General features: G+C 37.2%; 1 protein-coding gene across 3 annotated transcripts in view; it reads left to right on the forward strand.

The window, feature by feature from the left end:
• PIK3C2A (phosphatidylinositol-4-phosphate 3-kinase catalytic subunit type 2 alpha) overlaps positions 1-13,919 on the forward strand; it is a 115,432-nt gene that overhangs the window by 20,586 nt on the left and 80,927 nt on the right. For all 3 annotated transcript variants that reach the window (XM_026008186.2, XM_026008183.2, XM_026008185.2), the window contains exon 2: positions 4,202-5,327. In XM_026008186.2, the coding sequence (XP_025863971.1) occupies positions 4,257-5,327 (1,071 nt within the window). In that variant the 5' untranslated portion in view covers positions 4,202-4,256. The remainder of the gene's footprint in view (positions 1-4,201; positions 5,328-13,919) is intronic.

Consider the following 13,919-nt stretch of genomic DNA (forward strand, 5'->3'; position numbering starts at 1 on the left):
ATTCATGAGAGGCAGAGAGAGAGAGAGAGAGAGAGAGAGAATCACAGGCAGAAGGAGAAGCAGGCTCCATGTAGGGAGCCTGACATGGGATTCAATCCCAGGTCTCCAGAATCACTCCCTGGGCTGAAGGCAGGCACTAAACCACTGAGCTACCCAGGCATCCCCAGATTCCCCTGTTTCAAAACAATGTCGTATCATTACCAAATATGGTAGCCAGGAAAATAAATAAATTGGCATTATGCTTACGGAAGATGAATTGCAGTTCAGTATCTTCTCTTTGCAAAATGTTTTGTTCTAATCCTTCTGATTTTCTGAAAAATAGACTGTGTTGTGTTCGTTAACAGGCTGTTAAACTTAATTTCTCCCATCATATATTCCAGTCATGTGCCATGTGAAATCTCTTCTTCAGAACTGTCCAATAGCTCTTATTCCCTTTTTGAAAACACATTTTCATTAAATTAAGCTCCATATATATTAAGCAGAGTGCTTTTAAATGTTGTAGGGAAGAAAGAAAGTAGGTGTCTGTACCTAAGAAGTTTATTCTAGTCTGTTGGGTAGACATACAGGTTACAGATTTTGTGTTCAGAGGTTTTTAGTTATTATAGGAGAAAGTAACTTTAAACCAGCTTAAAGAGAGGAGTTTTTTGGCTTACATAAATGAAAAGACTGTCCTTGGACGAGGGTTGGATCCAGACACTTAATGTAATACCCAGAATTGATTTCATTTTATCATAGCTCTGCTCTCTTCTGGCTTGGATCCATTCTCAGCATTTCCTTCAGTAGTGGCAAAGATGGCCACAGCAATGCCAGGCTTATATCCCGTCAGTTTTATCACCTTAAGTGATAGGCTTCCTTTCCAAATCGTTTCAGAAGTCTTGGGATTAACTCTTAATTGGCCAGACTTGGATCCTTTGGTGTGGTTGAGGGTGTGAGGATAGAGAGTAAGGATGTTCCAGCCCTATTTGAACTAGATGGAACAAAAGGGAGATGACTGGGATCCAAAAAGGAAGTTACAGATTCTACTACCAGTAAAAAAGGATATTGATGAGGCAAAAACAGCATAAAGTCTATGAAAGTTAAAAGTTTTATTTGAGCTAAAAAGGTAGTTTCTAATAGGAGTTGTTTAAGAAAAGCTTCAGACAGGTGGCTATTTTTGAATTGGGCCCTGAAGGACAATTATAATTTTTCCAAGGCGGAGTGAGTAAAGAAAGGACTTTCTAGGTCACTCATTTGAGAAGTTTGGCAGTGAACGGAGAATATTAAAATGGAAGCTACTGGAGTCTGAAGAGGAATGCTACGATTTTTTTTTTTCCACCTCAGTATGGAGAAAATTTGAGCATTTTTATGATAGAGGAACAGAAGCAAGTAAGAGAAAATAATGCAGAGGAGGCAGTCACTAAGAAAGAAGTAAGGGAATTCAATGGGATTAAGGATGTTAAGTGGAAGGGGGCAGAATAAGGAAGGAAAAGGGAACTGTTTATTCTTTGAGGACACTTGAAGGAACGTGGTAGTGGTGGCTATGGAAGTTAAAACAGAAATTTGCTGTTAAATTGGTAAGAGGCTTCAGTTTTGCTTTCTAAAAGTAAGAAGAAAAGATTGATCAGTTATCTACTACTGTGTAACTATTCCTAAATGATTTTGTTGGTTAGCAATTTGGTTTGAACTCGGGCTAAGTGGTTTCTTCTGCTGGTCTTTCTTTGGGTCACTAATGTAGGTGTGGTCATTTGGACTATGGATGAATGAATGGTTTAAGGTGGTGACTTCGCTTGTATTTGGTGGTTGGTGATGACTCTTGGCTGGGCCTTTTTCTTCTTGTGTTCTTTCTTCCTTCTATGAGAATTCACATGGCAGTGGCTCTACTCAAAAGAGGAAAAGCTAAAGCAGTCAGGCTCTTAAGAACTTAGAACTCCCCACAGTGTCACTTGTTCCATATTATATTGGTCAGTGCAAGTCACAAAGCCAGCTCAGATCAAGTGGAGAAATAGACCCCACCTCTTTATGGGAGAAGAAATAAAGTAACTATAAAGAGGAAGTGTGTACTGGAATAGGAGGAATTTGTACCTCTTCTTCCTCATTCAACATTTTATGAAAATATTCAGTCATGCAGCCAAATTGAAAGGATTTCTTTCCTCTTTCTTTCTTTCTTTCTTTCTTTCTTTCTTTCTTTCTTTCTTTCTTTCTTTCTAGATTTATTTATTCATAATGGATATATATATATATAGAGAGAGAGAGAGAGAGAGAGGCAGAGACATAGGAGGAGGGAGAAGCAGGCTCCATGCCGGGAGCCTGATGCAGGACTCGATCCCGGGACTCCAGGATCGCGCCCTGGGCCAAAGGCAGGCGCCAAACCGCTGAGCCACCCAGGGATCCCCTGAAAGGATTTATTTCAAAGTGAAAACCACATACCTACCAATTAGATTAGATTGTTTTATTAATATTTTCTTGTACTTTATCATGTTTTATCCATCTATCCCTCTATCAAATAATCAACTTATATTATTTTTTATGCATTTCAGAGTAAATTGTAGACATCAGTACTTTCCTCTAGGTACTTGGTATATATTTAGTAATAGTCAATATTTGCTTATAGTTTTTTTCTTGAGATGAAATGTTTACATATAATGAAGTATACATATTTTAAGTGTACATTGTGTCTGGTTTTGCAGTCTACCACAGAAAGGAAAAATTTGGAAAAGCTTTTCTTTGAAATGCCTCAGGAGTTCAGCTGTAGTTGTATAAAAGATTTGCAAAGGATGTCTTCCTTGAATATCTCTTCATGTCCTCATCACTAATATTTTTTTTCATTTAGTATTACCTCAACACTTAGGATTTTCATTTGTATTATATTTGAATTCACATTGGGGTTTCCCTACCTCCTGTCATTAAATTTTTTATTTCACATATACTGTAGAAGCTCTCTTGATTTCTAGGTGTTCAAAATAGGTGAATCTCCAATCAATTTAGGTTAATAATAGATGTCATTTATTTAATGCTTATGCTCAAGGCCAATGTAAGCACTTTTTAGTTGCATTGTTCCACCTAATCCTTGTAATTTAGGAGATAGAGACTTTTTCACTTTAAAAGTTAGAAAACTAAGTCACATGGAAAAGTTTTCATTTGCCCAAGCTCTTACAGCTTCATAAATCAAGCTGATGTGACTCCAGAACCCAAAATTAATCCCTGTGTCATATTGATTAGAAGCAAGAAATGTGCCTTGTTACACAGTAGCTAACTAATCCTTTAATTGGTCATCTCGCTTCATAGGGTAATTTTGATCTGAATTGTGTTTATCTTAAATAAGATTATAAATTTTTATCAACTGATCAATGAGAAAGTTTAATAAACTATTTCTTCTAGTTTACAAATATTTTAGCAATTTAAAAAGGAGAAATTTTAGTATTAGTTCTATTTTCTTAAACTCTGTGCCTAATATGAGCTTCGAACTCATAACCCCAAGATCAAGAGTCAGCTCCACCAACTGAGCCAGTCAGGTACCCCTGACTGGGGGTAGTTAACTAATGATTTAAGTACAAATAATCCAATAGAAGCATGATCAAAACTATATGACAAATTAAGCTGTAGTTTAACTTTTAAGTGGAGTATTGCAGCTTCTTATAGCTTTAACATTATTATTCTAATCTGTTACATTGTACATAAATAGTTGTAGACTATAATAAACCCTTAATCAGTTTTTCATATGATGTTTTGTTAATAGTTTCTTGGTTTTATTAATTAGATATTGAGTACTTTTATTGCTAAATTGGCTTAGGAGTAAATTAACAAATAGCAAAAGACTGAAACCATTTTGACTTGCATTTACATAATGGTAAACCCTGTTCAAACTTTTGAAAATATGTGACTAGCCCTTAAGTTGTTCTGTGCCAGGAATCCTGCCAAAAGTGCCATTGGTTAAGAGCAGTCATTGTTATATCTACGATGAAAGGTTCTTGAGTTCATTTACAGTGCTAGCTTTCCTCTTAGGGAGTGAAGTAAAGTCATGTATGTCTAAACATATCTCTTAACCCAGCAGTGTGTAAGATTTTTAAAAATAAGCTTCACCCAGATTTCCCCCAACTGTTTATTTGGTTGTTTATTTGTAAGTGGCTTTAAATCCTAAATCATATTAGGTGTGTTACAAACAAAATAAATGTATTTGAGTTTTAAAAATCTAATTGAGTGTTATGTTTATTTTTATGTGTAGGTCTTGCTATTTTGGAAGCTACAAGAATAGGGAAGGTTTGGTCTTGTAAGTGGACATGGCTCAGATATCCAGCAATAATGGATTTAAGCAATGTTCATCACATCTGGAACCAACAAGAACAAAAGAAGTAGACAAAGAAGAAGCATTACAGATGGAAGCAGAGGCTTTAGCAAAACTACAAAAGGATAGACGAGTGACTGATAATCAGAGAGGCTTTGAGTTGTCAAGCAACACCAGACAAAAAGCACAGGTTTATAACAAACAGGATTATGATCTCATGGTGTTTCCTGAATCTGATACCCAAAAAAGAACAGTAGATATTGATGTAGAAAAGCTCACCCAAGCTGAACTTGAGAAACTATTGCTGGATGACAGTTTCGAGACTAGGAAAACACCTGTCTTGCCAGTTACTCCTGTTCTGAGCCCTTCATTTTCAGCACAGGTCTATCTTAGACCTACTATTCAGAGAGGACAGTGGCCACCTGGATTACCTGGGCCTTCCACTTATACTTTACCTTCTATTTATCAGTCAACTTACAGCAGTAAACAGACTGCATTCCAAAATGGCTTCAATCCAAGAATGCCTGCTTTTCCATCCACAGAACCTATATATTTAAGTTTTCCAGGACAGTCTCCATATTTTTCATATCCTTTGACACCTGCCACACCCTTTCTTCCACAAGGAAGCTTACCTATCTATCGTCCAGTAGTCAGTCCTGACATGGCAAAGCTGTTTGACAAAATAGCTAGTACATCAGAATTTTTAAAAAATGGAAAAGCGAGGACTGATTTGGAGATCACAAATTCAAAAGCAACAGTCAGCAATGTACAGGTATCTCCAAAGTCTGAAGATATAAGTAAATTTGACTGGTTAGACTTGGATCCCCTAAGTAAACCTAAAGTGGACAATGTGGAGGTATTAAACCACGAAGAAGAGAAAAATATTCCAGGTTTACTAGCAGAAGATCCTTGGGATGCCGTTCTTCTTGAAGAACGATCACCAGCAAGTTGTCATCTTGAAAGAAAGGTGAATGGAAAATCTCCTTCTGGGGCAACGGTAACAAGAAGCCAGTCTTTAAATATTCGAACAACGCAGTTTACAAAAGCCCAGGGCCAAATATCTCAGGTATAGTCTTTTCTTACCAAATTCTTAATCCTATAATGAAGAATATATGTTTGAATACATAATTTATTAGGTAAAACAACTAGTTTTCATTTTGAATCTTGTTTTCTTTATTCTTAAATGTGCTATGAATCTTAGATTGTGTGGTAGGGCATTAAATGTTTAGGTTAAATGAACAATTAGCTGCTGTTAATATTTTTTTTCTAGGATTATAAATTTGAAAAACTTCTAAGCAAGGATATGCCTGGAGCTGATAGGCATTTAAATAATTTTTTAAGATAATTTTTATGTGTTTCTCCATGTCTTCTTATTGTATATGGTCCTACTTTCTCTTCATTAGCTCTTTAATTTTTCAGAGTAAACAAGGAATTTTATTTTTTAATTAACCCCATTATGGAAATTTTCCCATATATTGTTTTCTTGTTTTTAACCATGAATGAATGGAAGAAAGGGAAACCCCATAAAAAGCCATTAAAGGACTCTCTTTTTAAGACTGGCTGGGAGAGGATGTCTTTCCTTAGAAGAGAGGCAATAGGATTTAGACTTTTCCTTTCCAACTACAGTATATCAATGCAGATTTCCATTTTGCTCTTGTAATAACTGTGGATCTTGGGAATGTTTAAGCCTCATTCTCCCCTAAATGTGAATTATAGCATTCAGCACTTAGCCACTCTTTAGGCACTGGGAATCAACTAGCCTTTAGGGAAAAGAAGGGAATTTTGCCTGATTTTGGATGGGTGTGTCTTGAATTGTGACTTTGAAAAGCCATTTTGGAGAAGGAAGCAGGTAGTAAGAAGGTTTAGAAAAAAAAAATGAGGATTTTTTTGCATGACATCAGAAAAGTGGAAAATCTTAATAGTGTCTTATGTGCATTTTGACTATAGCTTACACTTAGAATGTGTTATTTTAAACTTTTCAATATTTAAAAATTTAGTCACATAATCTCTTAATACTTTCAATTTAAAAGTCACAAGTTAAGTATACATTTTAAATTGGAATCCTAAATGTCAGATTATTTTCTCTTAATATCTCTGTCAAAAAAAATTCTCTGTCATCTTGTTGTGGTTTTTGTTTTTTTACAAAATAACAATCCTTTCCTAAAGTATTTAAAAGGAGAAGGGGAAACTTTAAGCCATGAGTCCTCAAAATATCCCCCAAAAACAAAAAATAAAACCAGGGGTGAGGGAATATACCTAGAAGAGGAATTGCTGGTAATTCTATGGTTAGCTTTTTGAGGCACTACCAAACTGCTTTCCATAGTGGCTGCACCATTTTACATCCCACCAGCAATGTATAAGAGTCCCAGCTTTTCTGCATCCTTGTCTGCGCTTGTTACTTACTTTCCATTTTTTTATAGCCATCTTGATGGGTATGAAGCAGTATTATTGTGGTTTTGATTTACATTTCCTGATGACTAATGATGTTGAGTATCTTTTCATGTGCTTAATTGGCCATTTGTGTGTCTTTTTTGGAGAAATGTCTATTTAAGTCATTTGCTCATTCTAAAAATTGGGTTGTACATAGCAATTTTATTCATAATAGACCCAAAGTGGAAACAATCCAATGCATATAGTGGAATATTACCTACAAAAAATAGTGAAGTCCTGATACATGTTATAACATGGATAAACCTTAAAAACATAAATGAAAGAAGCCAGATACAAAAGACCATGTGTTGTATGAGTCATTTTATATCATATGTCCAGAAAAGGCAAATCCATAGACAAAGAAAGCAGATCAGTATTTTCCAGGGGTGGGAGAAGGTGGGAATAAGGATGATTGCTTAACGGATACAGGTTTTTTTGGGGGGCGGGTGTAATGAAAATGTTCTAGAATTAGACCATTTCAGTGTTCTTACCATAGTGGTGATGACCACACAACATTGCAAATATACTGAAATCCAGTGAATTATAAAATTTTTAGATGGTTAAAACAGGGATGGATGCCTGGGTGGCTCAGCGGTTGAGCTCTTTAAAAAAAAAAAAAAGTTAAAACAGCAAGTTTTATGTTCTGTGAATTGCACCTCAATTTAAAAAAAATTAAAAGCACTAGTCCACCTAATCCTCCCATCCAGTGCAGGTCAGGTCACTGCTGGATTCATATTTGGGTCAGTGTTCCAGTGGAGCAATCCTTCCCCAACTGTGGGTCTCCTCTTTATGGGTGAAGCGTGACAGCATAAAGGCATGGTGCCTGACACCATGTAGTCTGGTTTAGGAATATCAGCTATTTTCAGGAGTTGTTTGGGAAGAGTAGCTGCCTAAAATTTGGAGATTTCAATAACTTTGGAAAGTTGCAGTCTCTACAATCAGAGAAAAGGAAGTCCTGGTCCTGTAGGGAGCTAAGTGTAGGCTCAGTTCCCATTGCCCTGGTTGTTCATGCAACTCAGAATGAGCATCCGGGTCACTTTCAAATAATCCTGTTCCTTGCATCACCTCTTTGTATGTATGTATTCACATCTCTACAATATATGCATTGTGACTACAGTACATAGATTATCTTGAATTTAATAAAATATTTATAAATGACTGGTTATTTCATTATCTGTGTCTCAAATTCTAACTTTCTCAGGATTGGAAAGTCATTTATCTATTCAGGGAGACATTCCAGGTAAGCTGAGTTTACCATTCTAGGTGAATTGTGGTTATCATCTTAAATTAAGGTTTCTGGATCACAGGAATTCTTTACTGTCCAGTGATCCAAGATCAGAACTCAGAATCCAAGAGCTACATTCTTTCTGTGTAGATGTTCACGCTACACTTTTTAAATTTTTATTTATTATTTATTTATAATATAAGGATTTTATTTTTTTAAAGATTTATTTATTTATTTATTCATGAGAGATACACAGAGAGTGAGAGAGAGAGAATGAGGCAGAGACCTAGGCAGAGGGAGAAGCACGCTCTACACAGGGAGCCTGATGGTGGGACTTGATCCTGGGACTCCGGGATCATGCCCTGCGCCAAAGGCAGACGCTAAACCACTGAGCCACCCAGGTGTCCCTACACTTTTTTTTGTTTGTTTGTTAATAGCTGCAGAGACATAGAGAGTTCCTAAGAATCCTATGGGGACAGAGAGCAATTTTTAAAAACCTGTTTTACAATTGAAGAAATGTAAAGAGGAATTACTAATTCTTTCATGAAATAATGGTATTGTAGTCAAATGAGCTCTTATATTTTAGAGCTGTATATTGAATAATTTGCAAATGAAATGTAATAAATTCCTTTATAGTTTTAATAGAATAAGAAATTAGGAATAGGGTGCTTATAGATGCAACAGGATTGGCTATATGTAGATAATTATTGAAGCTGGTGATGGATATGTGTTTATTCTCTCTTTTGTATGTCTGAAAATTTCTATAATACATTAGAGATTAAGAAGAAGGCCATAGAACTATTTGTAAGAAGAAAGAAAAGCTGCTTTTCTGACCCATGTAACTCTAAAATCACATCCCCACCCTTTATTTATTTATTTTTTTCCCCACCCTTTATTGATAGAACATGCTATTTTGGAATTAATAAGTTCCCTGTTACAGGAGATAGTCAAACATGAGTGAGTTAGTCAGCTTCCTAAATTTGTATGTCACAGTGCCCTGCAGAGGGGTTTAGGCTTACTTATTCCTGATTTTGTGTTAGTGGGTGAGAGGAGGAGGTGAGATTTTGGAATTTGAGGGGGAAGATAATGATTTTTTCAAAAAGTTCCTTCCCTAAGTGATTCTGTTGCAGCTAACCTATTCCTTTGGACTGGCATTTGGAGCCTGTTGATTAGGTAACTTTAGTTTCTTCATGCCTCAGGAGCCTATGAAATTGGGAAGATGACAAATAGCAAAACATAAAAAAAAAAAAACCCTGGAAATGGTTTCTTTGCAACTTAAATTTTTAATGCTTTTGCTACAAAATCTTGCTTCCTTTCCCCTTTTCCCTCTTCAGTCTAGACTGTTCTCTTATAATTCAACTCCTGTTTTCTTTACCCTTTCCTTTGGTGGGGACAGGGCTATGATACCCATGTACCTTTCATTGTCTCCCTGGATACATCTTTTCCTCCTTATTTTTAATATTTGTCATAGTACCATCTTGATATTTTCCACATTTGGGAATATTTGCTTTCAGAAAATATCTTGCAGGAATAATGAGGATAGGTGGTTTCCTAAAGATAGAAGTTTCCCTCGTAAGATCTGGGAAATCTGATCACATGCAAGTTGCAGTGAAGTGCTAGTTGCTCAGAATTCTAGGAATTGACTAGGCTTCTAGGCATCAGTTTTAGATGTTAGATTTTGCTTTTTAAGTATGGTGGGGGTGGGGAGCACCTGGGCGGCTCAGTCAGTTGAGCGTCTTACCCTTGATCTAAGCTTAGGTCTTGATCTCAGGGCTGTGAGTTTGAGCCCTGCATTGAGTTCCATGCTGGGTTTGGAGCTAAAAGAAAAAGGGGCAGCCCGGGTAGCTCAGCAATTTAGCGCCACCTTCAGCCCAGGGCGTGATCCTGGAGACCTGGGATCAAGTTCCACATCGGGCTCCCTGCATGGAGCCTGCTTCTCCCTCTGACTGTGTCTCTGCCCTCCCCCCCCCCCCTCCCCGTCTCTCATGAATAAATAAATAAAATCTTTAAAAAAAAGTTTAAATATGGGGGGGACAAGGATTAAAGAGTAAGCAAATTGTTTATGAGAAACATGAGTATGCAAAGCTAGGTAAGCAAGAATAACATGACTGGGTCAGCTGATTGGACAGATTGGAGCTTGATTACATCAACAGCTGTACTAAATGGCACAATTTCTGAATTGAGGTGGCTTAGGCTACCTGCCCAGTCTTAAAAGAGTCCAACTGCAGCCTGGCTGAGGAATGCAGTGGTTAATCATTCCATTATACTCTGCTCTATTAAAATCCCATCTAATAATTTTGTCTGAGCGCCACATTTTTTTTAAAGGTTTTATTTATTCTTTTGAGGCAGAGATACAGAGAGAGTGAGCCCGGGAACATGAGCAGGAGGAGAGGCAGAGGGATAGGGAGAAGCAGACTCTTTGCTGAGCTGGGAGTGAACATGGGGGCTCGATCCCAGGACCCAGAGATCATGACCTTAGCTGAGGGCAGACACTTAACTATCTGAGCCACCCAGGTGCGTCTGAGCACCACATTCTAAGAGGGGTCACTGGCAAACTAGTGTGTGTCTTGATGAGATGACTACATAGTTTTCAGGATCTAGAAGCTATGTCATTTAAGAAACTGTTGAAAAGATTAGAAATGTTTTGCCTGAAGAGAATTTTTTTTAAGAGACTATTATTGGAAATAAGTCCCTCCCTGGATCTGAGTTTCTTTATGAAACAAAGATGGTTATGTTGTGGGATCATTGAGTTTAACAGTCAAGAAAGAATTCCTGATGTTTCATAGTGCAACTTTAATTTATTAACTTTATTTAATTAGCACGGGGACAGGACCCACAGACAAAAAGAGCTTAACTTCTTGTTAATGAAACTGCTGGTTATATGCTTAATGTTCAAGGGGGAGGAGATGTGCAGGGGTATTAGATCATGAATGCCTTTAAATTTCTCATAAAACTACTTTGCAAGATTTCTCTGGTGCTTATCAATTCAGTTTGATATTAATTATAGGTGAGATTTATAGGCAGTCATGAGACTTTTAAGAATGTAGCAATTAGCACATATTTGATCCTTATCGAATTTATGCAGATTCCTAGCCTTCTGGGCTAAAGGTGAACATTTTTTGCTTTTATTCATCGTCATTTTGTCTTTACCAATGTTTGGTCTTTAAATCTTTAAGATTGTTGAAGGGCAAAGGGCATATTTTCTGTAACTTCTTCACATGGACAGGGGGCATAGAGATATCCTTACCTGTGGACTGAAACTGGTAACTATGTGTTGGTACAAGTAACTGTTATGGAAGGCCATTGCTGAACATTGAGGTGAATTTGTTTCCAGTAGTAAGGACCATCTGTCTACTTGGTGAAGGAGTCAGGAACTGCTTGTGTGTGTCTTGAAGATAGGAGAGAACAAAGCAAGAGACAACACATTAGGATTATTAGAATAAAAATAAGAGCAATGAGAAGACCCTTTAGGGACACCTGGGTGGCTCAATTGGTTAAGTGTCTAACTCTTGATTTCAGCTCAGGTCATGTTTTTGGGGGTCCTGAGAGCGAACTCCACATTGAACTCTGCAATCAACACAGAGACTACTTGTCCCTCACCCTCCTACCTGCTCTCACTCTCTCTCAAATAAGGAAAATTAAAAAAAAAAAAAAAAAAAAAAAAGGAGACAATGACACTTTAGCACAGACCACAGTCCACCTCCTGACCAGGAATGTAACCAATCATTAAGTGAAGTATAGAGTCTTTAAGAGCACAATTTGATTATTCATATCAGTAAGTAATCCTGTTATATTTTTGTTATGATTTGGAGTGTAGACACAGCATTTTGCCTTAACAATGGTGCATGTTCCTTCTTGTGCTGCTAAGACAACTGATGCTGTTTTGTTTTGTAGGGCTGCTTTAACATTCTTGTCATTTCAGTGTTTAATGATGTAATATTTTGAGAGTCACTTAAGGCCTTAATTGTGTATTTATCAAGGGCCTCCATGTGCCATATAACATTTTTTTGCCCTACTGATGGAAGAAAAATCGAGTCAGATGGTAATATCCATGGAACATGGATCTTGTCCATGGTTGTTTTAAATATGGCAGACTAGCTGGATTTGTGATAGTTTTAGCGCTACAGCTGTGCATCTAGGCATAATCTATAGTACATCTTTCTCTCCAGCCTGGTGGAAGCCATGACCATAAATTGGGTCCACCTAACCATTGTGTTCCATTAGGTGCTAGCCATCTGATATCAGGTCACCTTGTCTAGTCAAAAACAAACCAATTGATTGCCTATAACATAATGGTATGGTCACAGGCTTCTAGGGGTAACCATTCTTTTAAGTTTTATTTATTTAAGTAATCTCTACACTCAGTGTGGGGCTTGAATTCACAACTCTGAGATCAAGAGTTGCCTGCTCTTCCAACTGAGCCAGCCAGGTGCCCTGAAACATTCTTTTTAGTAATAGAAATATCCCTATATGTGCTGGTATTGGGGTGATGTTATCATATCAGCTATGTATTGATGTAAATAATGCCAATCTGTACCTTGTAATGGAGAAAACCAGCAAGGGAGGCCTGAAGTGCTTGATGTGGGTAGTAAGCCACAAAGCCAGCAGAAAGATTGGTTTTGTAGCTCAGTGTAATGTACTCATAAAAAAATAAAAAATGATATCAAAGGTGCCTTGGGTGACTTAGTTAAGTGTCTGCCTTTGGCTCAGGCCATGACATCAGGGTCCTGGGATCAAGCCCAGCGTTGGGCTCCCTGCAGGAAGCCCCAGCCTTGACCCCCTCTAGCTTGTGCTCTCTCTCTTAAATAAATAAGATCTTTAAAAATATAATAAAAAATATAAAGTTACCATTTAGGTATGGTGGGTAGATGGCAAGTAAAAGTGAAAAAAAAAAGTGCCTTCATTTTTTCCTATCTCATTGTTTGAAGAGAAATTTGAGATCTTCTGTTGGTTCATTGGAATATGAGGGCATGTTGTACAGTTGTCATCCTGTGTTAAAGGGGGTGTAGGTTTAATTCTAGAAAGAGTCTATGTTGAGTGGCCTTCTAATTTTTACCACATTGGGAGTGCTTAATATAACCCTGTAAGGTCCTTTCTATTTAGGAATTAGTTCTCCAAAGTTGTTTGCTTTCCAGTCTTCTAAATAGACTAGTTTTCCAGGGTTTACTTGCAAAGAATTTTGAGTTTCATTAGGATCTTGTTTTGGCAGTGGAGTTATGGATTAATCCATAAAACTCATTGAGAGTTTTATGGATTAATCCAGCTTCTGATGAAATGTGTAATACTTTGGGGTACCTGGGTGGTTCAGTGGTTGAGCGTCTGTCTCTCTTTGGCTCGGGTCATGATTCCTGGGTCCGGGGATCAAGTCCCACATCAGGCTCCCTGTGGGAAGCCTGCTTCTTCCTCTGCCTGTGTCTCTACCTCTCTCTCTGTGCCTCATGAATAAATAAAATCTTTAAATAAAAGAAAAGGAAGGGAAAGAAAAGAAAGAAAAGTAGAACACTTTATTATAACACTTTATTATAATCTGGGTCCAAGGATAAGTCCATGGTAAGGAAAAGTCTATCATATATTAATGCAAAAGAGCTTAACCCCAATTTTCCCATGGGATGGTTCTTATTCTTAAAAGACCTGTTGGTAAAAGAGTTAATCCAGTTTTCTTGCCATTCTATGCTCATCTTAATGAAGTGTCTTTTTATTTTTATTTATTTATTTATTTATTTATTTATTTATTTTTAATTAATTTTTATTGGTGTTCAATTTACCAACATACAGAAAAACACCCAGTGCTCATCCCGTCAAGTGTCCACCTCAGTGCCCGTCACCCATTCCCCTCCAACACCCACCCTCCTCCCCTTCCACCACCCCTAGTTCGTTTCCCCGAGTTAGGAGTCTTTATGTTCTGTCTCCCTTCCTGATATTTCCCAACATTTCTTTTCCCTTCCTTTATATTCCCTTTCACTATTATTCATATTCCCCAAATGAATGAGAACATACACTGTT

The sequence above is a fragment of the Vulpes vulpes genome, chromosome 11, assembly GCF_048418805.1.
Source record: "Vulpes vulpes isolate BD-2025 chromosome 11, VulVul3, whole genome shotgun sequence".
Classification (NCBI taxonomy): Eukaryota; Metazoa; Chordata; class Mammalia; order Carnivora; family Canidae; genus Vulpes; species Vulpes vulpes.